This window comes from Danio rerio, chromosome 9, assembly GCF_049306965.1.
Source record: "Danio rerio strain Tuebingen ecotype United States chromosome 9, GRCz12tu, whole genome shotgun sequence".
Classification (NCBI taxonomy): Eukaryota; Metazoa; Chordata; class Actinopteri; order Cypriniformes; family Danionidae; genus Danio; species Danio rerio.
This window is the reverse complement of record NC_133184.1, coordinates 49,512,104-49,538,977: the sequence shown is the minus strand read 5'-3', so window position 1 is coordinate 49,538,977 and position 26,874 is coordinate 49,512,104. Positions and strand designations below refer to the sequence as shown.

General features: G+C 34.3%; 1 protein-coding gene across 35 annotated transcripts in view; it reads left to right on the top strand.

Annotated features, from left to right (window-relative positions):
* tns1b (tensin 1b) overlaps positions 1–26,874 on the top strand; it is a 488,173-nt gene that overhangs the window by 197,579 nt on the left and 263,720 nt on the right. For all 35 annotated transcript variants that reach the window (XM_073913184.1, XM_021479035.3, XM_073913181.1 and 32 more), the window contains exon 3: positions 4,838–4,875. In XM_073913184.1, coding sequence (XP_073769285.1) covers positions 4,838–4,875 — 38 coding nt within the window. The remainder of the gene's footprint in view (positions 1–4,837; positions 4,876–26,874) is intronic.

The following is a 26,874-nucleotide window of genomic DNA, read 5'->3' as shown; positions in this document are numbered from 1 at the left end:
AACATGCATATTGGAAGTTTAATAGCAGATTATTATTAGATCACAACTTTGTGCACTCTTTCACTTATTTCTGGGAGATCTGGAGAGAGAAAAAAACACAATATAAGTCCCTGAGTCAATGGTGGGACATTGGCAAAATTCAAATAAAACTGTTTTGCCAGCAGTACACTGGTTATTTTAAAAACTCTCTAGCCAATGAGATGGCACAGCTTGAGCAGGAAATTCTTCAACTTAATTTTGAAGGTGACATTGTTGATTCTGTGGAGACTTTGGAGCGTAACAAATTTCTTTTGCGGAATTTATTGAAAGAAAAAGCTCAAGAAAAACTTGTCCGTGCAAGATTTACGACTTTTAACAATATGGATGCCCCTACATCTTTTTTTTTCGGCATGGAGAAGAAGGTTGTAGATAAGAAGATTTTAAGCTGTTTAAAACGTCCAGATGGAAAAAGGATTATTGATGCTCATGGAATCATTTCACACGCTTTGTCCTTTTATGAGGAATTGTACAGTGCTGAACCATGCAATGAAGAAATGGCTGATGTTCTCTTTCAGGATTTACCACATTTTTCAGATCAAGAGAAATCCATGATGGATAAATTATTGACTTTTGATGAACTCTCTACAGCTGTTCAGGAGATGTCTTCGGGCAAAACTCCAGGACTAGATGGACTTAATACAGAATTTTACAAACAGTTTTGGCCGATTATCGGAGAAGATTTGTTTGCTGTTTTTATAGAGAGCTTAAAAAGGGGCACACTTCCTATGAGCCTTCGCAGAGCTGTAGTCACTCTTTTACCAAAAAAAGGTGATCTTGAAGACATCAGATGCTGGCGTCCAGTCTCCCTACTAGGAGTTGATTACAAGATACTTTCAAAGTGTCTTACGAACAGGATTAAACTTTACATTTCCTCAATAATCCATGCAGATCAATCATACTGCATTCCAAGAAGGTCTATTTTTGATAACATTTTTTTAATTCGGGACTTAATTTCTTTTGCTAAATTACACAATCTCGATGTTGGTTTTCTTTCTTTGGACCAAGAGAAAGCATTTGATCGGGTAGATCATGAATTTCTGTTTAAGTGCCTTAAGGCATTTGGTTTCGGGCCATCTATTATTGCCCATATAAGACTCTTGTACACGGACATACACAGTATGCTAAAAATTAATGGCACTTTAACAAGACCCTTCAGAGTGAGTAGAGGCATACGACAGGGGTGTGGCCTCTCAGGAATTCTGTATGCCATTTCAATTGAACCTTTACTGATTGCACTAAGAAGTAAGTTGAGTGGCATATCAACAGTTTGCTCATCCCCCTTAGAACTAGCAACAACCAAACTCGCTGCTTATGCAGATGATGTGACTGTTATCATCAGATCAACTCAGGATGTCAAGGACCTGAGTGCTACTCTGGAGGTTTATCAAAAAGCCTCCTCCTCTCGAATTAATTGGGAAAAGTGTGCTTCCTATTTGATAGGAGAATGGGACGATAGAGACCACCCAGTACTCCCCCAGAACTGTTTGTGGAGTCGGGAAGGGTTTAAAGTGCTAGGTGTTTTTCTCGGGACTGATCATTATATTCAGAGGAACTGGGATGGTATTTTTGAAAAAGTTGTTGGACGTTTGCAAAGGTGGAAATGGATTCTCCCACAATTATCTTATAGAGGAAGAGTGCTTATAATTAACAACTTGGCAGCTTCTATGTTGTGGCACCGCTTAAATGTACTTGAACCACCAAAAGACTTGCTGCAACGACTACAGAAGATTTTTGTAGATTTTTTTTGGGATGGATACCATTGGCTTCCCCCTGCAATCCTTTACTTGCCAGTTAATGAGGGAGGCCAAGGAGTAATTGATTTGGTAGCTAAGGTTAAAGCTATGAGGCTAAATGCAGTCCAAAACCTACTCTACTCTGTAGATGCTAGACCTTGGGTGTCTTTTGGTCGGGCTCTGCTCAGGTCTTTTGGTGGTTTTGGCCTTGATAGACATCTGTTTCTGTTGTCTTCTTATGATGGACATTTTTCAACTGATTTAAAATTTTATGCTTCTGTGCTAAACATTTGGAAAGGGTTTAAACTGATTAGACATGAAAACAATCATTTTGGTCTTGAAGAACCACTTTTTAATAACTCACTTTTAGAAGTAAATGTTAGCACATACAATACAATTGTTAAAACTTTTATGGAGAAGAAATTGATCAAAGTTTCTGACTTGATAAATACTTCAACTAAAACTTGGAAGTCAGAGGTTGACATTTGCAGTCAGGCCGGCTTCAGATCTGTTAGAATGGTAAAACAGCTCATTGGTGGGGTGAAAGCCGCTTTTCCCTCTACACTTCTTCTGTTTGTCAACTGTTTCTTGTCTGGAGGTCCTTCTAAAGTACCTTTTCCTAAGTTATTTGTGTCTCCCAAGTGCTGTGTTGACGATGATTGGAAAGAAAAACTTCTGAAATTTAACAACTTACAAGAAATTGACTTTCAGGTGGCAGGAAAGAGAGATCTCTATCAGATTTGTGTTAAAATAGCTTATTTTGAGCAGATCAAAGACAGAGCTGATACAAAGTGGAGAAGATTTTTAACCATCCCTGCTGAACTTCCTCCCTCTTGGAGGCTTTTTTATAAAGGTCCTCTGCCTAAACGATCTGGAGATTTGCAGTGGAGATTATTACATTGTGCATTGCCCACTAATTCTCACACTTCTAAATTCAACCCAAACGTTTCCCCGTCATGCAACTTCTGTTCCTTGCCGGAATCTGTTGTTCATGCTTTCACTGAGTGCTTCAGATTGGATCCATTATTCACTTTATTAAAAGTCATACTACTGAACTTAGGTTTTGTTTTTACCAAAACACTCTTTGTTTTTGGGTGCAAATACTCAAGAGTGCACAGACAAAAGTGTACGATAGCAAATTTCACAATTGGACAAGCTAAATTAGCCATCTGGAAATCATGTAGACTAGCTGCTGAGGGGCGAAATGTAAATCTTCTTCAACTTTTCTTAGCTTTGGTGGAATCCAGAATAAGAACAGAACATCGATTCTTTCAAATGACAAATAACTTGCTTGAGTTTGAGTTCAAATGGTGTGTTAATGGGGCCTTAGTGTCAATTTGTGAGGATGGGAAAATAATATTTAATTGGTGATAAATGATTAATTTTTTGTGTAATTATTTTTTTTGTGTATAGCTTATTATTATATATATTTTTTATTTTATTTATGTATATACTTAGATTTTTGTTTTTCCACCTATTTTGTCTCCTGAACATTTTTCAGTGTGACTTTGTGTGAGGTGAAATGTAATTTTTGGTTTTAGATGTTTTAATAAAGTGTGTGTCAAAGTCTCTCTCTCTCTCTCTCTCTCTCTCTCTCTCTCTCTCTCTCTCTCTCTCTCTCTCTCTCTCTCTCTCTCTCTCTCTCTCTCTCTCTCTCTCTCTCTTTGGGTGGGATTTTTTTGGGAATGTTTCATCACCTCTGTGCCTGAATGTCCTGCATGTGTGTGGAGTCTGTGTTTCTGAAGCTCCGCCTCTCAGTGCAGAATGATTTGAGGAACAGAGCAGTCTCTGTGTAGAAGAGCAGGAGTTTTACCTGTATAAGTCTCTCTGTGTTCTCTGAGCCCCAAAGACACTCAAGGAATCTCCAACACTGGATGAGTTTTCTGAATGACATTTCAAATGCCGTTACTAACTGGACAGCTGCATTTCCTAAAATAACAATGACTTATTTGCATTCTTTATGTTCATTGCTAAAATGTTTGTGTGCATTGTCTCCAAAAGGTTCTTACAAAAAGTGTTTTGTTTTATTATTTATTATTATGATTTTTAATTGTTTTTATTTTAAATATAATTTTCATATAATTTTATTTATATAATTATATATTTATATATAATTATATATAATTATTATTTATAATTTTATTAAATTTAATAATATATATTTAATTTAATTTTTAATTTAATTATCAAAGTTTTGCAAGATTTAACACAATGAATGTAGAATTCAGTTTCTAAAAACATGCATAAACCTAATGCCTTTTGTTTGTTCGTTTAATTGAATAAAATTTTGTTAAATTTTAATTAACTTTATTTATTTTTTTAAAATTCATTTAAATTAATTAACTATATATATATATATATATATATATATATATATATATATATATATATATATATATATATATATATATATATATATATAGTATTTATTGTGTTGATTACATTTTTTTATATTTTCATTTTATTTGTGCAAAATTTAATTTAAGTTTCTAAAAAATATACATAAATTTAATGCTTTTTGTTGGTTTATTTGTTTTATTTTTATATTTTTTGTTTTATTTTTACATCATAAATATTTTTAAAACTATTTTATTAATTGTAATAAATTTTATTTTTAAACTTTTATATTTATTATTTACATTATATTTTACATGTATTTTATTTTATGATAAAATTGTAATTTTATTTAAGTTAAGATTTATAAGTTAAATTAATTTAATCCCTATGTTAATTATTAAAGTTTTGCTTATAAATGTAACATACTAAATATATAATTCGTGTTCAAAAAGTAAGCATACACATAATGCCTTGTGTTGCTTATATGTATTTTATTTTATTTACAAACATGAATTTAATTACAATATAAGTTAATAAGTTAAAGAACAGCCTGTACATTAATTGAAATCAGAATTATTAGCCCCCTTTGTATTTTTTTTCTTTTTTCAAATATTTCCCAAATGATGTTTAGCAGAGCAGGAAATGTTCACAGTATGTCTGATAATATTTTTTTCCTTCTGGAAATTTAAATCACCTTTTTTTTTGTTTGTTTGTTTGTATCTCTGCAGTTTGCCGGTTAGCCTGTCATCGGAAGTGTGAAGTCAAGGTAAGAAATGTTTGATTTGTCATATTAGACACAAAAACCTAAAACGAGTCTCTTTTTAATGGCTTTTGCATTCAAAACAAAAACATTATATGAAAATTATGCTTTAAGCTACATTTGGATTTCCATAACAAGGTTGTGAGTCTTCAGAACTTCCCTAAATGGCTGTGTCTGCATACACAGGTTAGGCTCCTTTTTGTCAAATGCACACACATTTTCTGTTCTGATGCCAAACAAACCTTATCACAGAGGACATTTTCTGCCTTGATAGTGGACAAGCGGGTCTGGATGAGGAAGGGTTTTGATAGACTCACAAATCTAAAAACAACAACTGCGTGATGTCTAGGACATGTTTGTCTTGGCTGATTCCTTTCTTCTTTTGAAATACCCTTCCTGAAATGTGTTTTCCTGTGTGATAGGGCTGTTTTCAAGGCTGTTTTGAGAGTAAGAGTGTTTGAGATTGGCAAATAGGTGGGATATTTTGTTTGGCTGTATTCTTTCTGAGCTGCCTTTATTTTGACCATTCTAAGGCGGCATCCTAATCTTACATAGACCATCAGGTTGAGGGAGTGATAGAGATTCACATTGATAGCATAGATTCACTAAACCCAAAAAGTAAAGGTAACTCGCACCATTTAAGGGAAACCGATTGCAACAAACCATTTAAGTTCAAAAACTAAGCCTAATGAGTACTGTGAACTTAATCTATTTGAGTAAACGAAGCAATTTGAGCAGAGTCAAACCCAATAAATGAAGAGAACTTAAACCAAACTGAGTGCTGTAAAACTCAACGAGTTAAGGCAACTCAAACCGTTTGAGGAAAACGATTGCTACAAACCATTTGAGTTTAACTAATCTATGAGAACTTTTATACTCCATTCAAGTTGAAGTAATGAGGTATTTAATTAACTCTTTACTTTCAACACTGAGTTCAAAACTCTTTTCAAATGAGTAGAATTAACTTTTAGTCAATTTTGAGTTCACTACACTTATTTCATTTGATAAAGTTGACTGTTGGGTTTTACAGTGTTGCAGAGGCCAAAAGTCATGCAAAGTGCACAGATTCACTGTTGATTTCAGTGTTTCGATGCTGGTGTGTTGATAAAATAAAACTTTATTGAACATTAAAATATATGGCACAAAACAACATAGAGATGTTGCTGATTAATTTGACTTTTTAAATTAAATGTAATTAAATTAAATTAAATTAAATTAAATTAAATTAAATTAAATTAAATTTTATTTTATTTTATTTTATTTTATTTTATTTTATTTTATTTTATTTTATTTAAGTAAGTTTAAAGAGCGTACACAAGTTATTGAGGTGTTTTGTTTTGTTTTGTTTTCTTTTAATTTAAGTAACAGTAAAGAACACATAAATACTTGAGATTTAAATTTATTTTATTGTAAATAATAATACACAAGTAACAAACACAAATGCTGGATAATTTAATTGCAGTTGTAATATATATATATATATATATATATATATATATATATATATATATATATATATATATATATATATATATATATATATATATATATATATAAAATGAAGGCATAATATTTTTACATAATATTTATTTATCTATATTTTTCTTATCCACTTGCCATTTTCAATGTTTTTATATTGACAAAACAATTCAAAGCTATATTTCTCATGCCATTTTTTCATAAAAAAAATCTATATTCATTTGAGAATATTTAGAAACTTATATTTGAACAAAATATAAATGTAGAGCACATAAACATCCCAAAAATAAACACATAGAGCACATAACCATCATGCTATATTACTTTGAACAATCATTGTTTTTTAAGAATAACTGTAATCTGCACTTTTAAGTATTTGATGCAATGCAATTTACACAAAAAAAGTTGACTCAACTTAAAAATTTAAGGCAACAAACATTTCTGAGTTGACTCAACTTTCAACCCTATTACTGCACTTGACTCGATTTGAAGTCGACTAAACACAAAAATGTCCTGAAGTTTGTTGCCTTAAAATTTCAAGTTCAGTCAACTTTTTTCTTTTTTTTACAGTGTAGTTAAGTGCCTTAAAATGCACCCTGTATAGGCAGGTTTGAATGTAGCATGCTCTCCATCACCTCTGAACTGCATCTGGCAGCTATTATTATGTGTGTGTGTGTATGTTGGTGAAATGTGTGTGTGTGTGTGTTTGTGTTTTGCCTACTGCTCTGCCACTTTGTGTGCCACAGGAAATTCCAAAGGTGCGAAGAAGGCCTGTGTGTGTTTTTGAGCCCTGATGAGTTTGCTTTTGCTGAAGTACTTCTCTGCATGCTTTTTAAAAAAACAGGGTTCATACAGTCCTGAAAAAGTCCTGGAATTTTGACAAGGCATATTCCAGGCCTGCGAAAGTTTTTGAAAAACAGATAAACCCAAGATGTTTTGGAAAAGCCATGGAAATTTGCTTAACAAACAAAATTAAAATAGGTCAGGACTGCAGACAGGCCAGTCAGGTATTTGTATTCTCTTCCTCTGCAGCCAGGACTTGTGTGAAGACTGTGGTTTTGCATTGTGTTGTTGAAATGCGCATGGGAGAGCCTGCCAATAATGTCTTCTTGAAATTTTGACAAGGCATTTTCCAAGCCTGCAAAATCTTTTGAAAAACAGATAAACCTGAAATGTTTTGGAACAACCATGGAAATTTGATTGAATAATCAAAATTTAAAACAGGTCAGGACTGCAGGCAAGCCAGTCAGATATTTGTTTCCTATTCCTCTGCAGCCAGCACTTTGTAATGTGTGCAGACTGTGGTTTTGCATTGTTTTGTTGAAATGCGCATGGGGGTCCCTGGAAAAGAAAAACCTAACTGGAGTGTAGTATTACCTATGACATATCTTATACTGTATAAATTGATATTTTCTTTATATATTTTACATTATAGGACATAATTATTTTCCAATTATCTCTATCTATATAAATATTAAATATCGAAATACAAAATTTTCAGTTTTTATCATCAATTTTTGAGCTAAATTTGTAAAATGTAGATGCTTTTTAAAGCTGTTTTGGGAGTTTTTAAAAGTTTTACAACATATTCCTGTTCTCTGCCATAGAGACCTTTGTTTCAAAACATTGTCTGATTTTGTAAATATTTCCAAAAATGATCTTGTCCTTCTGATTTAAACTTCTTTTTCAAATTTCGAAGTTGACCTTTATAAAATTTTCCACACAGAAAGCAAGATACTTTCTTAAAACTATTTTACAGATATAAAAACAAATATAAACTACATCAATTGTAACCTATATTTGATATGCTTATTATCATTATTATTATTATTATTATTTATGTAAGTAGTGTTACGTTCACACTTAAATCTAGAGGCAAAACACAGCTAGGAACGAACAAATGAAGGAAGAGGGGAGAGTCGCGCTTCCAGACCCAGAATCAACAGTCAACACCTTCCTAATACTCTGATCACCATCAGGCAGCCATTGATTTATTGTGTGATCAAATGAAGTAATATTTCTTAAATTTTAAAGAAACAATACAAAACAAAATTAATACTTCAGGATATGGGGGTCCAAAATAACAAACAAAACAACCAATAACTGATTTAAGACAAACTAACTTACCCAACAAAATAAACATTCCGAAAGAAAGAAAATACATATTATTACTCTTTCTTCCTGCCTACCCACCAAAACAGGAGAAAAAGGTTTTAAAATAAAATACACCTCGCACCTTACTCATACCAGCAACTTATTTCACATTATAAACATGAAATCACTAGAAGTCAGAAGCCCCTAGTATCTGGAAATGGAGCAGCTCAAGTGAGACATGTCGTCTCCCCTCTCCCTTGCCTTCTGTTCGGTTGCAGCCAGTCTTCATAGCTCAGTTGATTAGCTGTGCAGATTAGACTCAGGTGGGATCAATCTGTAAACAAAAGAAATCAGGAAACAATAACTACTGCAATATAGAAACAAAAATAAAACAGTCACGGGATGTAACAGTAGACCTTACATGAAACATTAGGTCATGCGTATTTACCTGAAAGTTTTGGAAAAGTCATGGAAAAGTCTTGGAATTGTTGTAATAAAAATGTGCATGAGCCCTGTAGAAACTACAGGATGTCTTGAGATGTTTTCTCTTTAAGGGGAAATAAGACAAGAAATAAGCAGGACGGGGCTTTTTGGGTTTGATAGATTGCGTCTGATTTGGGAGGACGGCTGTGACACACCGAAGCTCCTTTGATTAAACTGAGATTAAGGCCCAAAAATGCTCTAGATCTGTTTAGAGACATGTAACCACTTCCCCAGCCAGAATTGGAGAGGAATGTCCGCGAGTCCACGATCCAAGAATGGATGCAATTCGTTTCCTGCCATTAGATAAAAGATGAAAATGACAATGAATGATGCAGAGCGAGTCTTTGGATCCCTCCTGTTTTCGAAAGTATTTATTGCGGAAATGAGACTAAAGTTGACGTCAAAGACTGATTGCGTTACAGAAATGAGCCATGAAAAGTGAAGAAAACATCTCCTGTGAGACAGTTAATGGCATGTTTTTACTTTGAAAGTATTTATTTGAGTTTTTGTTTCATATTTAAAGTTACGTTAAGCCATATTATGTTAAATAAGGTTACGCTGCGGTACATTACGTGAAGTGATGTTGTTACACTACCTTCAGATAAGTTACATTATATTGTGTTACATTACGTTAAATAAAGTTGCTACATTAAGTTAAGTCAAGAAAAGGTCAATTATATTAATTTGTTACATTAAGTTACGTTAAATTGCAATTAGATCAGTTGAGTTACATTACATTGTTACATTACAATAGGTTTATTTTAAAAGTAGTTATTTTATTTTGTATTTTAAATTACATTAAGTTATATTGTTACACTACCATAAGATTAGTTATGTTACATTATGGTAAAGTTATGTTAAGTTAAGAAAAGGTGAATTACATTGTGATGCATTGCGATACATTACGATACGTTAAGTTACATTCAGTTTAAATTAAGTTACGCTATGTTACATTTTAAGTGTACTTTAAAGGTATTTATTTTATTTCAAATTTTACATTGCATAACTTAATTTAACGTAATGTAATGTTTTTTATGTTACATTAGGTTAAGAAAATATAAATTGCTTTGTTAGGTTGCATTAAGTTACGTTATATTAAGACAAGCACACACACACACACATACACACACACACACACACACACACACACACACACACACACACACACCCACATATATATATATATATATATATATATATATATATATATATATATATATATATATATATATATATATATATATATATATATATATATATATATATATAAAGTTATATTTTACTTTATATAATATATATAAAGTATATATTAAGTATATTATATATAATTATATATATATATATATATATATATATATAATTTATATATTATATATCCTTTAGGTGCTTTACATTACATTGTTACATTACATTGTTAAATTACGTTAAACAAAGTTGTTATTTTACATAAAGGTAAATTACTTTGTTACATTACAAGTCACTGTAAATTATGTTAAATTACAATGTTATGTTAAGTTGTGATTAGATACATTAAGTTACATTACGTTACATTAAGTCACATTACAATAGGTTTACTTTAAAAGTTTATTTAAATGTATCTTATTTTGTATTTTAAATTACATTGTTTTTATTGTTACACTATAAGATAAGATACGTTACATTATGTTAGTGGGTTACGTTAAGTTATGCTATGTTATGTTACAACACATTATGTTAAATTACTATACATTGTTACATTATGTTACGTTAATGCCTTTTTAATGAAGACACTATGACAAATGATCACTGCAAGACTATAAATGTGCATTGTTATATTAAATATGGTACATTTTGTTTGACTGCAGTTTTTATTGAAATTCAGGCAATTCATATAATTCAGCCTTTTGTCAGATTCAACACCATCATGCCATTCTACAAATCTCAACATCCATATTTAGATAAGACTTGGCCGCTGTGTAACCTCTGCCACTAAAAACAAATGCTCAGACCATTTGTGCTGGCCAGACTTGGTGACTGACTGAAATGATGATGGAAGAAACAGGTCAAATGACACATAACACAAATATGACATTGATAACAGACACAGGAATTTGTTTAAAATACACACGGTTAAATGAATTTGGTACAGAAAGGTAAACTGCAGTTGCACTGGACTGCTTTTTAGGTTTTAAATGAATCTTGTTATAATTTGTTTTCCAGTTAAATATCTAAAAGCCATGCACAAACCAAGATAAATGAACTTTATAACAGCATTTCTTAGGATTTGAAGACTTGTTTTTATAAATTGCTTATATATATATATATATATATATATATATATATATATATATATATATATATATATATATATATATATATATATATATGAGCAATATCACACGAGTAGCAGTGCGTGCGATATGGCTGTATATCAGCACTGATGGGAGGCGTGCTTGCGTGCCTTAGTGTTCAACCAGTGCTGATATACAGCCATATCGCACTGCTACGAGTGTGATGTTGCGTTTATACAACAGTTCAACATCACAATCCTGTATATAAATAAGAAAACCAGACACGAAGAGTCTAAAAACCCTTTTTGTATTAGAAACTACTTTCTTCCGCCATTAATTCACATCTCCAGCTGACGTCAAAACAGCAGAAGCCAATACTAATTCACCAACGTCACTTTAGAGCTAGTGTTTGAATGAATCTATGTCTAAGTGATGAGAAAACTGCTGATTTTGCTTAAACTTTAAGATTATAAGGCTGAACGTGACATGAAATGCCATCCATCTCAGAGGTATCTTCTTACAGTGTTACAGTTTACGGTATTTTTTTGTTGCAATTGGGATTTCACAATAATTAACCTCGAAAATAACAACGAATCCACTAACGTCACTAATTGTAGCCACGCTACTGCCCAACACTGTTAATGTGATAAAATCACTTTGTCCAGAGAACTCTGTTGGGGCCCTGACTTTCACAAATCGATAAATTTATGAGTCATAATATATAATTCGACATGAAAGAGTCTGTTTTTATTTCTGTACACTCACGATAATGATAAAAAAGCATTTGCTTTTTATAAAACAAAGAAAGGCTAAGTTACATACCTGCAGATGCTTTCTAATGTTCGACATTGAAGCCTTTGATGTCTAACGTATTTTACAGCTGGCAAACAAATTTCGCACTGAACTATTATATGTGTGTCCTTCTCAGATTTCAGGTTGAAATTATTTTTAAATTTCCAGCAATTGAATGCATTTTTATAATTTACCATGGGTGCAGCTCTCAGATAGGTTGTAATAACCTAATGCCCCATTCACTCACGGCATCAGCGTCAACGCTTCCCCTTCACTTTGAATGGGTGACGTCAGGCGTTGCCGAACTGCATTGTGGATCCGTCGGCGGCGCTTCAGAGGCGTTGCTCGCTGCAGAAGTTGGGACTATCTCAACTTTTTAAGCGCTGATGGAAGTGTCAGCCAATCAGATCGCTGTATGCAAATACACCAGCTAGACAGTGGCCTATTGCTGACTGTATTTCATTGGTTGACGCTGCTATGACGATCGTTTCAGCCCCAACTTCAGACACGCCCTCAGTCAAGCTTTGACGCTGAAGCCCCGTGTGAATGGGATGTAATGCTTTCAGCGGCAAAGAGGAGGTGCGCTGCATATTCAAACCGGAAAACCAACCAAAAACATTAGAATAGCACCGCTTTAATAAATGTCCTTAGCAAAAGGCATTGTGCATATTAAAAAAGGCAAAACAACAGATTATTATTTTTCAACATATCCTAGATTTTAGATAAAGAATATTTTTTAGAAGTAACCCCATTTAAAATCTTTAACATTTTCATAAGTAACTGTAATTTAGACACATTATTTTTTTCACAGTAACTGTAACAAATTACTGTTACATTTATTTTGTAATTAAATTACCGTTACATGTAACTAGTTTCTCCCCAACACTGTTTACTGGATTACATTTTCTGTAGTTTTATGTGTCATGTAAGAGTCATTGAATCTTATATGACATTTGTTCAGTGACAGTAAAATTTTTGTTCATTTAATAATAATTAAGATACATTTTCTGTAGTTTTGTGTGTGGGGTATGTCTGTCCCTTGTATTCCTTATATTATGCAAAATAAATGTCCCCACAAGTATAGAAATAGAACTAAATGTTGACCTCATGGGTACATTTATCCTGTGTGTGTGTGTGTGTGTGTGTGTGTGTGTGTGTGTGTGTGTGTGTGTGTGTGTGTGTGTGTGTGTGTGTGTGTGTGTGTGTGTGTGTGTGTGTGTGTGTGTGTGTGTGTGTGTGTGTGTGTGTGTGTGTGTGTGTGTGTGTGTGTGTTGTTAAACAGTTTATCAGTTCAGATTTGTTCAGTCATTAGTTGTGTTGACTATTTTTCATATTTTATTATATGAAGCGCAAGTTTTATATTCAGTGACGAAATGTTTCTCTACAACCCCGCTTAACAAATGCAGTTTAAAGCTTTCTTTAATGGCAGTGCAGCAGTCGTGGAATATAAATGGTCGTGATTTATTTTAAAAAACGTCATTGCATGGTAGTGAACAAGAAGGATTTGTTCAAGCAAAAAAGAAAAAAAAATCAAAGAGGAGAAAGTATTCATCAAAAAAATATACACAGCAGCTTTACCTTGGGCCCCTGACATGCTTGTTTTTGTTGGCGGTGAGAAATATGATCACAATGTGTAAAAAAAAAACTTCCTACTCAACCTATGGTGCAGCAGGATGCACATATCCTAGACTGCTGTGGACCGACCACAAGATAAAGCCATTAGTCATTTAGTCTATTGAGCAATGCATCCGTATTTGGTAATATATAAAGGCTATAGAATGTCTCTGCTCTGATGTCGTTGTTTGCGTTTCAGCCGGCCGTTCCAGATCCTACGAGTACTATATATATACTATATATAGAGTCTAAATGTTTCCCTCCTCTTTAAACACACATGGCTAATTTATGGCCTCATTGTAGTAGCATGTATGTGGACATCAAAGCAGACTATTGTAAAAAGTGGACTGTTCTTTAAATAATATCGTTATATGAGGCAATTTACCATTTGTAACATGTTAGTAACAATTCACACAATTTACAACTGGCTTATTAACTGCGTATTATTAAGATATTAACTGTTTATTAGCCTGCGTTGTTAGTTAATATCCCTACCCAATGCCTAAACCCTTCTACTACCTTGCTAACTATTAGTAAGCAGCTAATCAGTAGTTTATTGAGCTGAAAGTCTTGTTTAATAGTGTAATAATAGCGGGAATAAGGGCCGTGCACAGGGGGGTGGCCCGGTGGCAGAGCCACTGCCCCTCTCAGCAGGCACTTGCTCGATCGCCAAATGGCGGGAATTGTATGTTAAAATAAAGCGTGACCTTAAAATTTATAGCATACAATTTGCATTTACATTTTGCATGTTCAGTATAATATTTTTTTTTATTATCATTAGTTAATCTTATCTGGAAGTTTCTTAAATACTCCAATATTGTTCATGTCATCACTGGGAACCTCCCGTTTTTTAACCGTTGGTGTAAACAAATGAACAGTTTATCTTTCTGATCAGCTATCTAACAGTATTTGAAAAACATTGCATGTGCATAGCATAGTTGGTTTGTTTGTGTACAGTCACATGCAAAAGTTTGTGAACTATTTGGATTTCTGCATTGGTTGTTCATAAAATGGGCTCTGATCTACATTTAGTTCACAGTTATGGGAATATATTGTGGATTTATTTAAATGCTTCATTTGTGAAAACTAATATTAATGTTAAATTATATAGTTTTAGTGTTTGTTTTAGTGTTAGCTAAGTTTTGTGTCTATTGTTTTATTTGTATGGCATTGACTTAAAAGGTTGATTTCCCCCTCTCTCATTAAATGGAAATATATAGATAGATTTATGGATGGGGGTATTAATGGATATTTGGATGGATGGATGATTATACGGATGGATGGGGATATTTGAATGGATGGATGGATGGATGGAGAGATAGATAGATAGATAGATAGATAGATAGATAGATAGATAGATAGATAGATAGATAGATAGATAGATAGATAGATAGATAGATAGATAGATAGATAGATAGATAGATAGATAGATAGGTAGGTAGACAAAAGAACAGTAGATAGAATTATAGATTAAATGGATAATAAATAGAAGGAATAATAGAACAACAGAGGTAATAATAAATGAACATGCAAACATTAGAACATACAAATGATAGAGCGATATATGGATGGATATATGGACTGATGGATGGATGGATGGATATATAGATGGATGATTATATGGATGGATGGATGGATGGATGAATGGATGGGGGATAGATGGATGGGTGGATGGATGGATGGATGGATGGATATATGAATGGATGATTATGTGGATAGATGGATGGGTGGATGGATGGATGGATGGATAGATGGATGGATATATGAATGGATGATTATATGGATGGATGGATGGATGGATGCATGGATGGATGGGGGATTGATGGATGGATGGATGGATATATGGATGGATGATTAGATGGATGGATGGATATATGGATGGATGATTAGATGATTAGATGGATGGATGGATGGATATATGGATGGATGGATGAATGGATATATGGATGGATTGACAGATGGATGAGTGGATGGATTGACATATGGATGGATGGATGGATGGATGGATGTATGGATAGATAGATAGATAGATAGATAGATAGATAGATAGATAGATAGATAGATAGATAGAAAAATAGATAGATAGATAGATAGATAGATAGATAGATAGATAGATAGATAGATAGATAGATAGATAGATAGATAGATAGATAGATAGATAGATAGATAGATAGATAGATAGATGATAGATAGATAGATACACAGTAGCACTTTAATGAACGCTAAGTGTGTACAGTGAGGTGCTTAGTATTTGTGCCGGTAATGTTTTTTGACTTGGTTTGTGGGTTAAAAATGGCTCTGGAAGGGAACAGCATGAGTAATGTTTAGTCCAGCTCCCGGGGAGTCAGTGTGAGAAAATGAACTGGCTCTGACCACCATAAATCAACTCTTTCTTAAACAGCTAAGCAATCTTTTTCATTCCCACTTCTTTTTTTATAAAACCATTTAAGATCATAGCACATTGTTAGTCCTGGCGTGAGGCTCTGAAAACACAGAACTGTCTTTTACGATGCTTCACCTCGTTTCCTCAACTTAATGTTTCTTGGTTTCTTGCTTGCCGGCTGCTAGCAAGAGACTTGTAACCTTACCGTGTTTATTTATTTAGCCACTTGAGGAGTGCAAATATCGCTCCTGAATTGGTCAGATGGGTTGAAGTTGTGATGGGAGCCAATGACTTTCTGGATTTGGCTGTGTTTTTCCACCTTAAATGACTTTCAGTTCTCGCTGTGCTGACCTTATAGAGCTTTTAAAGATGTAAAGGTCTCAATTGAGGACAAATAGAGGAACTAAGTGTGGACAGAACAATGATGGGTCCTCTTCCAAGATATGCATAGCCAAGAAGAACATTGGGTGACTCAGAAGCTGGGTTTGGTCATGGGGAGCTAGTCCGGGGTGTTTTTCCCCTTCTGCAGGAAAAGTCGTGCTCCACCCTGTCCGTTGTACGCTAGAGTGAAGCCCATATGGTTCCTGACTGTGCAAGGGATTGGTTCTTGTTTGGTTAGCATGTGTGTAGCCAGATTTGTGACTTGCATCCTTGATGTTTGTAAACAAAGTTCACTGACCGCAATGATTTCCCATCATCTCTTCCCTTGCTCACAGCTATCCATTGTTCTGTGGCTTTCAGCTGGGGCATCCATTATCCAGTGATCTGATTTTTTTGGCACAAATAATTGCTCAAAACAGAAGAAGTTAAAAGAGAGGGCCTGCGAGGAAAATATTATGGTCTTGGATCCATATTTTGGTTTTGAATCCACTCTTCAGTGGAAGTCTTGTACATTTCTTGTAAACTCATAGCTAGAAATTGGGTTTGTTTAATTATTTACCAGTACTTATCAATTTTTATGTGAACTTTATTCAACATAATAACAGTTTACATTTTCAAAAAATATCATTTACAGTACTGTGTAAAACTCTTAGACTCCCAGTTACATTTGTTGTTTTGGTGATGGTATAATAACATTATACAATACTTCTCACTCTTTTTAATAAAAGACAACCAGATAATACAGGTTCTAGTTGGACTTTTTTGGGTTGAATTGTTTAAAACAGACTGTATGAAAGAAAGGGTTGGAGAAAGATGGAAGAATACATGAAAAATACTGGAGTTTCCATCTTGGTTTAATCTGCATTTCTGCCAGAGCTCTTGTCAACATTGCATGAATTGATGGGATATATATATATATAGATAGATAGATAGATAGATAGATAGATAGATAGATAGATAGATAGATAGATAGATAGATAGATAGATAGATAGATAGATAGATAGATAGATAGATAGATAGATAGATAGATAGATAGATAGATAGATAGATAGACATGACAGACGGATGGACGGACGGATAGATAGATAGATAGAAAGAAAGGTAGAAAGATAGATAGATAGATAGATAGATAGATAGATAGATAGATAGATAGATAGATAGATAGATAGATAGATAGATAGATAGATAGATAGATAGATAGATAGATAGATAGATGGATGGATGGATGGATGGATGGATGGATGGATGGATGGATGGATGGATGGATGGATGGATGGATGGATGGATAGATCAAACAATGGATGGATGGAAAGAAAGAAAGAAAGAAAGATACATTTTAAGTGTGGTTCATGCAGGTGAGTGGGCTTGACCTGTAGGTGACACTCTCTGTTGTCCATTTGCACCAGACACTTTCTTATAAGCCCCTAGGATTCTTTGGGGGAAAAAAGTGTGCTTCACAAAACTGAGTGGGCTTGACAAACCATATGTAGGATAATCTAAAAAAAAGAAAAAAAAAAAATATATATGTATATATATATATATATGTATATATATATATATATATATATATATATATATATATATATATATATATATATATATATATATATATATATATATATATATATACTGTATATATATTTAAAGTGCTTCTTTTGTTCTCATTTGTGAGTCGGTTTGAATAAATTAGTCTGTTAAATGAATAAATGTAAATGTATCATACATTTTCAGACATGCACAATTCCGAATCGCATCAAAATTAGTTCAGGTTCACACATAATAAATAGCAGGTTTGGTTCAAATGAAAGTAAGTGCTCTGATATTGCAGTTCATTGAATACATGTGAATGGCCGCTGCCATTAAAACCTTGGTGCACACCAAACAAACAGGCAGAGATAATGAAAAGACAGAAATATGAGTCCAGTTTCATTTTAAATTTTATGTCAAAGAAGTATTAGCATTTTTACTCTCGGTCTTACAAAATGTCAAAGCCGAGACTAGGTGTATTACTTTTCTCTTTAGGTCTAAATTGAACCACAAGTGTGAACATTTTTTATTTTGTTACTTACCGTTATGTAGTTTCGAAGCTTCAGAATACAAATTAAAGAAGTTTAGATGATTCGGAGAGCTCATCTTACATCTTCTGTGGATCAATTGGAATATTATCAAGGTACGAGAATAATTTTGTACTTTGAGGATTTTACTTTTATATTTCTGTACTTTGAACATAGGATTTTTGCAGGATGAGGGAGCTCTCAGATTTCATCTAAAATATCTTAATTTGTGTACCAAATATGAACAAAGTTCTCAGGGGGTTGGAACAACATAAAGTGAGTAATTAATAGCATTTCTTGATGGAACTAACCCATCAATCCCTATTTGGACAGTAAATGTTTCTTAGGGGGACGCAAGGCATCTGTTGACTTTATGAATGTTCCAATTCAGAATGTTTGTGTTTTTCTCTTACGACCCACATGAAAACCACTGGCTGAATTATCTACAGTTTTTAGGACAAGCTTTGAGGTTGTGTGATCTGATGTTTCTAATGGAGATCAATCCAAAAGTCCTCTTGGAAATCCTTTTAGGCACTGAAATTAATTGTATGGTACATCATGGTAATTCGCATCAGAAAAGTGACATCTCATGCATTAAAAATGCATGCTTACATTACCAAAGTGCTAGAAAATTTGTGTTTATTATTGACTAGGTGTCAAAATCTGCCTTTTTGAGTTGTGCTGCAGCCCAATGGAACTGACTGTTACGTCATGATGATCACGCCAGAATTGATGCAGACGCCGCATCTGAATCTAGCATATGTTTGATTGTGGTCAAAACCAAACTCTGCAGGAATGTGGATCTCACGGGCCATATCTGAAGATCCAACATATAAAAACACATTTCAACATGAATTATTATGTGATAGAGGATTGATAGGATTACAGACTCATCTACATCCAGCGCTAAATTATCTTTATCCAAAAGCATGCGCTCAATCACAGAGGAGCTATGGACAATTTTCTTTTACAGAACGTATTTCTGTCAAAAGAAGGCTTAGGAGAGGAAAAGTCTGATTATATAGAACCCCCCAAAACATTTAATTTTTTAAGTGGAGTAAATAATAAGTAAAGATTATTTCATGAATGTAAGCGTTTGTTCTTTTAAAGTTTCTCGTCTCCTTGAGGTGTGGTTGACAGGAAGCATGTGTGTTCTGGACTGAGCAGCAGGATCTCCTGTACACACACACTCTCCTCCCCATACCATTTTACAGCACAGAAGAAACGGTTGTTTAGTACCAAAATACGCTGCCACGCATTCGGAAATTAAGCTAGAGGACTTTTATCTGCACTTAACTTCATTCAGCGGAATATGTTACCAGGTAAGGCTTTTATTGGCGTATGAAATAAAAATAGATGATTTCTAAAGAGTTCATTGTTGGTATTGCACTGGGTTCGTACAGGTGCTGGAAATCCCCAAAAAAGGCTTGAATTTTATTCTTATGTTTATAAGGTTGTGGATAAAGTGCTTGAAACTGCTTGGAAATGTAATTGTGTTGCTTTCATTATTATATATCTAACTAAATTGGCATTAATGACTAAGCCTTTAAATAAAATTGAAAAAACCTTAATAAATCAAGTAAATGACATTAATTCAATGTTGAGCCTGAGGCAAACATGCCTTGAACATTTATCCCTTAGGGGCCGTTCACACAGAATGTGTTTTTTTCTTTCCTTTCATGCCACTTTTCTTTTGTTTTTCAATGTCAACACATGCTTGATAGGTGTGTTTGACGGTTACACTCACACCTTGCTTCTTTTGAAGTTTTTTAGACACCATGTCAGGTTAAAAGATGTTTAAGCACTGCTCAACACTGTCAGGTTCATGGCAGTGGACCAATCAGAAGAGCTCAGATGGGGCAAACATTGTGAGCTTCTGTTTATAGTAGACAGTTGGCATGACAACTGTTTTATTTAACGTTATATCATGGCAGAGGAGGCCCCAAACATATATAAATAAAGCATAAAAAATAAAAATGTGCTACAAAGATTGTAAGCAATTACACAGATGTACTAATGTTACAGGGGAATTTTAAACAGGGCATGACAAGATAATGTTTTCCTTGCCTTAGTGTTTCCTGAGCCAGAGAGTTTTCAAAATATTGTTCCAACTCTTTTTATAAATACCTTAAAAGCGGTTCATTATTGGAGAATTTGTATTTATCAATATGATATTTAGCAAGGTTTTCATATTTTTAATGGGTTTGTTATTGTCGTTATTCATCACATTCATATTATCGCTTCATATTATGTGCTGTGCTTTTTTAAACTCATTCCTAAGCGCCACGTCAAGCATTTTTTTAAAGCAAAGACGCATTTGGTGTGAATGAGCCCTTAGGATACTATACTTTTTTTTTAGACTACTTTAACAAATAGCATTTGATATTATTTGATGAAGAATATATAAATATGCAAATTAGTAATTTGCCATGCTGGAAAAGATTAAAAATACACCTGGAGAGGCTTTGAAAAGTGCTTAAAGAGGACTGTTGAAAAGTTGTAAGAACCATGAACAGTTAAAGTCAGAATTATTATCATTTTATTTTATTATTTCTTTTTCTGTATTGCAAGTGATGTTTAACAGAGTAAGGAATTTTTCACAGTATTTCCTATAATATTTTTTATTCAAGAGAAAGTCTTATTTGATTTATTTTGGCTAGAATTAAAGCAGTTTTAATAAAAAATAAATAAATAAATACAAAAAAAAAAAAAAAAAAACATTTGGGGGTCAATATTATTAGCCACTTTTTTGGAATTAAATCCACCCTTAAGTGGAATTCTTGAACATTTTATAGCTAGAAATTGGGTTCATTTCATCATTGACCAGATTTCTGTAATTTTTTATTGCACAATTAATTTAATAATAAACTACTTTTTATATGAACTTTACCCAAGATAATATATATTTCTTTCAATTGTCTACAGAATAAAACTGTTATACAATGACTTTCCTAATTACTCTAACTTGCAAATGTTTCCATCCAGATGCAAATTAAATTTATCCGCAAACCTGGAATATCGCATAAAACATTTGCCAATAAAGCAGCTATTCCATCCAACAAGTCCAAGAGATCAAAATCGTCACTTCCTGATGAACAGGCGCCAATTATCAACAGTAAAAATGGAATTTGCTGCAGTAGGAGAAGCTGCGTGCATCTTTTCCTTATTTAATAAATGATTTGCACCTCAGAAGACAATTCAGACATGCTATGACCGTCTGGAGGCATTTGGAGATGCTCTTGACAAGTCTGGAGGTCATTATTAATATAATAACACTAATAGTAAAATGGTTATGGTGTTTTTAAATAACCAAAGGAACATTTCAGATGTTTTGTAATGTGCTCAGCCTGCTGGTTTGTCCATTCACACGTTTTTATCATTACATGATCTCTTATAAAAAAATCATATGGCTATTTTAATGTGCATACTGGAATATTTCTGGTAAAAATGTATCCATCATAGTTTATGCGCATCTTTTCTTATCAAATAAAAAGTTCCTATTCAGCTATGCGCGTTAGTTTTTTTTTTAGTTAGTTTAAAATTTTTTAAGGTCAAATTTATTAGCCCCTTTATGCTATATTTTTTTTTCGATAACTTACAAAAACAACAATAACTTGCCTAGTTAACCTAATTACCTAGTTATGCCTTTAAATGGCATTTTAAGCTGTATCGAAGTGTCTTGAAAAATATCTAGTCAAGCGTTATTTACTGTCATCATGGCAAAGATTAAAAAAAAATCAGTTATTAGAAATGAGTTATAAAAACTATTATGTTTTTAAATGTGTTGAACAAATCTTCCCTCCGTTAAACCGAAATTGGGGGAAAAAATAAACAGGGGGGCTTATGATTCAGGTGGCTAATAATTCTGGCTTCAACTGTATATTTTCTATGCACATTTTCAAAATGTATGCGCATATTGGCGTTTCCATCAATCGTTTTTATACGCATATCCAAAATAAAGAAATTAGTTATTAGAACTATTATGCTTAAAATTATGTGTAAAAAATAAAAATAAATAAATAAATAAAACTTTTTTTTCTGTTAAACACTCTCTACACTGTAAAATCCAAAAAGTAAAGGTAACGCAAACCATTTTAAGGAAACCGATTGCAACAAACCATTTAAGTTGAAAAAATATTCCTAATAATACTGTGAACTTAATCAATTTAAGTAAACAAAGCAATTCGAGCACAGCAAAATTCATTGAATGAAGAGAACTTAAAGGTTCAGGACACCCCAGAGAACTTTTTTTTATATTAACAGATGTGTGTGTGTTTAGCTTCAGTTAAGACAATGTTAGCACCTGTCAGCTTTAATTGTGGGGAAAACTGGATAATTTTGAGCTTTTGTCAGCTAATTTCAGCTTCCGGGTTTAAAATGATTTTTGGGGCGGGATCAAAATCGGCGACGTAGCGCAGAACTGCAAGTGCGATGATGACGTGTCGGTTTCTCATTATTATTCATAGCAGAGTTTTCTTATCCTATGAAAAGAGCCGGCTGCTTAATTATTCATGAGACCTGCCAGACCTGCCAGTGTCAAGCCCGAGCTGAGAGACACGGAAAGCACGGCACAGTATTTAGGCTCATATGCGTTTGTTTCCATGATCCACGTTGTTTGTTGTATGTTTTCCCCCGCGATCTTGTCAGGGCCGATCATACAGCAAAGCTGTGTGGGCTGCTAGCATTTTTGTCGGGAGAGCAGCACGAGAATTGGAGAATGGCGGACGCTGTCTTTTATCAGGAGTTTGTTCACATTCAGACACATCGCCATGCTGCTGCGTTTGCCTAAATCCTCCAGATAACCAGCAGGGTTAATGGTTAAAATAGACGGGTCAGGAGACCTGCTGCACTGAGTCTGCTGGATACGGGGATTGAGGGAGAAGTCCTCATTTATAGTGTTTACATGAACACGATTATCTTTATAATGATATAAATTGTGATTGTCTGTATATGAAATTACAAATAACAAATGTAGCAGGTCATTAAATCACTGTTCATTTCTTTGCATTTTAACTTTGTAAACTATAAACTCATGCATCTCCTCTTTGTGTCTCATTTTGTGAGCTAACTGACAACAGCAGTTATTCGCTCCCCTTCTCCCCTGATGGCCACGCCCACTCCTGCCCGATGCTCGCGGAGCTCCACGCCCATTAATCATGCATCTTTTGAAAAAAATCTGAAGTAGACTTTAACCGAAAGAGGGGGGTGTCATGGCCCTTTAAACCAACTGAGTACTGTAAAACTCAATAAGTTTAATCAACTTAAACCATTTGTGGATACCAATTACTACTATGAGTTAAAAAAACTAATCTATAGTACTGTGAACTTACTCCATTTATGTTGAAAACTTTTCAAAAGAGTAGAATTAACTTTCAGTAAATTTTGAGTTAACTACACTCATTTCATTTGATAAAGTTGACTGTTGGGTTTTACAGTGTAATAATTCTGACTTCAACTGTATATACCAAATTGCCATTTACATTCTATACCAACCATTCGTGCTCGATTTATCCAGTGACTCTTTGTTAAGTCTGCACACATGCTGAGTGTGTTCTGTTTTTATCTCGCTGCTGTACGAGCCTGTGGCCATGCAGTAAGCTGCGGACCGTTATGCCTCGTTTAAATACAGTCCTGCAGCAAGCGTTACTTCAGAAGTGGTTTTGCCATTCTAACCCTTAGTCAGCTTATGTCGCTATACAGCACAGGCCATCAACACACAAGCTACTTTCTCACAGTCTCACCCTGGCAGCGCCTTTCAGCATCATTTCATATCCAATGGCCTGTCTCCCATTCTGGGGACTTACTTCAGAGAGACTAGTTTGTCATTAGGGGATGATTTATGTCTGGTATGTAATAGAGAGGGTTTGGGTGAACATGGGCTGGTAAAGTGGTTGTATAGGCTAGACTCTGGGTTTGGCATTGAGATGAGCTTGGCAGGGAGGTAGCATCTATTATAGCTATGAAGGACATGACCCCCACTTTCAGAAATGACTAAATTGACCCCCTCCGCACTTTGGAAGATGGTCATTATGTTTTAAAAGGTTTATTTTTCTTGAATGGAGTCCAAAGGGAAAATAGACTAGCATTCTGTGGAGAATGTGAGCCGTGTTTGACTGTACAGAACTCTGTAGCGCACTGTTAAAAAATTTACATAATAAGCAGTTTTCTGTATTTTGTGATTCATTCATTCATTTTCCTTCGGCTTAGTCTCTATTTTAGCGGTCGCCACTGCAGAAAGAACCGCCAACTATTCCAGTATATGTTTCATGCAGCAGATCCCCTTCCAGCTGCAACCCAGTATTGGGAAACACCCATACACACTCATTCACACACGCTCATACACTATGGCCAATTTAGTTTATTTAGCTCACCTAGATCAGGGATCACATAACTTGTTCCTGGAGGTCTGGTGTCCTGCAGATTTTAGCTCCAACCCTAATCAAACACACCTGAACAAGCTAATCAAGGTCTGACTAGGTATACTTGAAACACTCAGGCAGGTGTGTTGAGGCAAGTTGGAGCTAAACCCTGCAGGGCACCGGACCTCCAGGAACGAGATTGGTGAACTCTGACCTACAGTATAGCACATGTGTTTGGACTCTGGGGGGAAACTGGAGCACTCTGAGGAAACCCACATCAATACGGGGAGAACATGCAAACTCTTCACAGAAATGGCAACTGACCCAGCCGGGGCTTGAACCAGCGACCTTTTCGCTGTGAGGCGACAGTGCTTATCACTGAGCCACGATGCTGCATTTTTCATACATCTTAAAGTAATCTTTTTTTTTTTTTTTTTTTTTTACTTTTTTGAGGAAAGTGTTAATTTAACATAAACAATATCAACAAGTAATATTTCATCAATAACCAATCATAAATGGTGCATTGTATGTTCCTGTGGGGTACTGACTATATGTACTTATCAATGTTTTTTATTCACTGTGAAAACTCAAAAAGCAGTTGTTGGTGGATGTAAAGCAAAGGTGGGTGCCACATTTTTGTCACTTGGCTTTAGGTCAGGGGTGCCTAAGCTCTAACCCCAATTACACACCTGAACCAGCTACTCAAGCTCTAACTGTAGCTTACTAGAAACCTGTTGGCAGCTGGATTTTGCAGGAAACTGGCCCTCCAGGACAGAATTTGGGCTCCTTCCTTTAGATACACCTTGCATCATGGTGCTCTGCATCTATCTTTCTTTGTATCCATGACCATTAAGTGGGCTGAATCCAGATGCACATTGAACATAGCTAATAAACATTTGAAAGATTTGAAAGACGCAGGCGCTTCCTCGTACTGTTGCCTCACTTCGCCGGCGCTTCTTTGTACTGTTGCCTCACTTCACTTCACTACTTGTTACTTTAACACTTCACTACTTGTTAAAGTGTGGAATGATGGTTAAGCACCCCCGAACTTTAGAGCATAGCGATTGGATATTTACTTGTGGGGAAGAGTTTCCTCATCTCAGCTCGTAGACTTACAGGCACACACAAACAGTCAATTTAGGAAGATATAAAGCGCACATAAATTATTTGAATATACAACAGAGAAAACTGTAATTTACAAGCGCGTATTGAACTGTGGATGTCGTACGGAATGGTTCAATATTATATTGAGAATCTTGGCATCTCTAAAATATATGTATACAGTTATGTATATTATAGGTAAGCATAGATAATTTTTTAATCTGGATTAATCTCACTGTAATCTTGTAATGGATCTAGATTAATCTAGATTAAAATGGCTTGTTTGAATTCTGTTGAAAGCATTCAGAATATGTGTGCTACCCAAATAATGACTAAAAGCAAGTCTTTGAGAATGGGTTTCTCAAGCCAGGTGACGCATTAGACCAGGGGCTCATCTCCTGTTTCCATAATGCATCACAAACTGCTTGAAAAACTGTTCTACTATGATAATTGATGGTGAAAATAAATGATTTTCAATAAGATGTACTTGTGTTTACTCACTGTTTATTTGGCTAAACATGAATTTTGAAAATGTGGGAAAACACACAGGTTGGAAGACTCGTTCTAGCCGCCTACAGTGCAATTCGGCTAGATATACATCAGCGCTAAAATATCAAGGTGAAAGTCATCATAGCTTGTGTAGAATAGACCCAGCTCCCAACCCAACTTTCAGAAAAGATTAACAGCTGTATTTTTTTTTATCACACATTAAAAGTCTTGCGTTAACGCGGCACGTTACCGCCGATAACAACCCACCACTAATATATTTATATTATTAATTATGGTAATAACTATACCTTTCTGGGCAACAGCATGCCATAGATGGGAAGGCCAATATTACGATAAATAATGTATACCGTGATAAAGGCCTCAGCAATTAATCACAACTAGAACATTTGATATAATCATAAGCTCAATGGTTGCTAGGACATCCTGTTTCATTGTGATTGTGTTGTGATGCAGTTTCTAGGATGTTCTATTAATGTGTCACTAT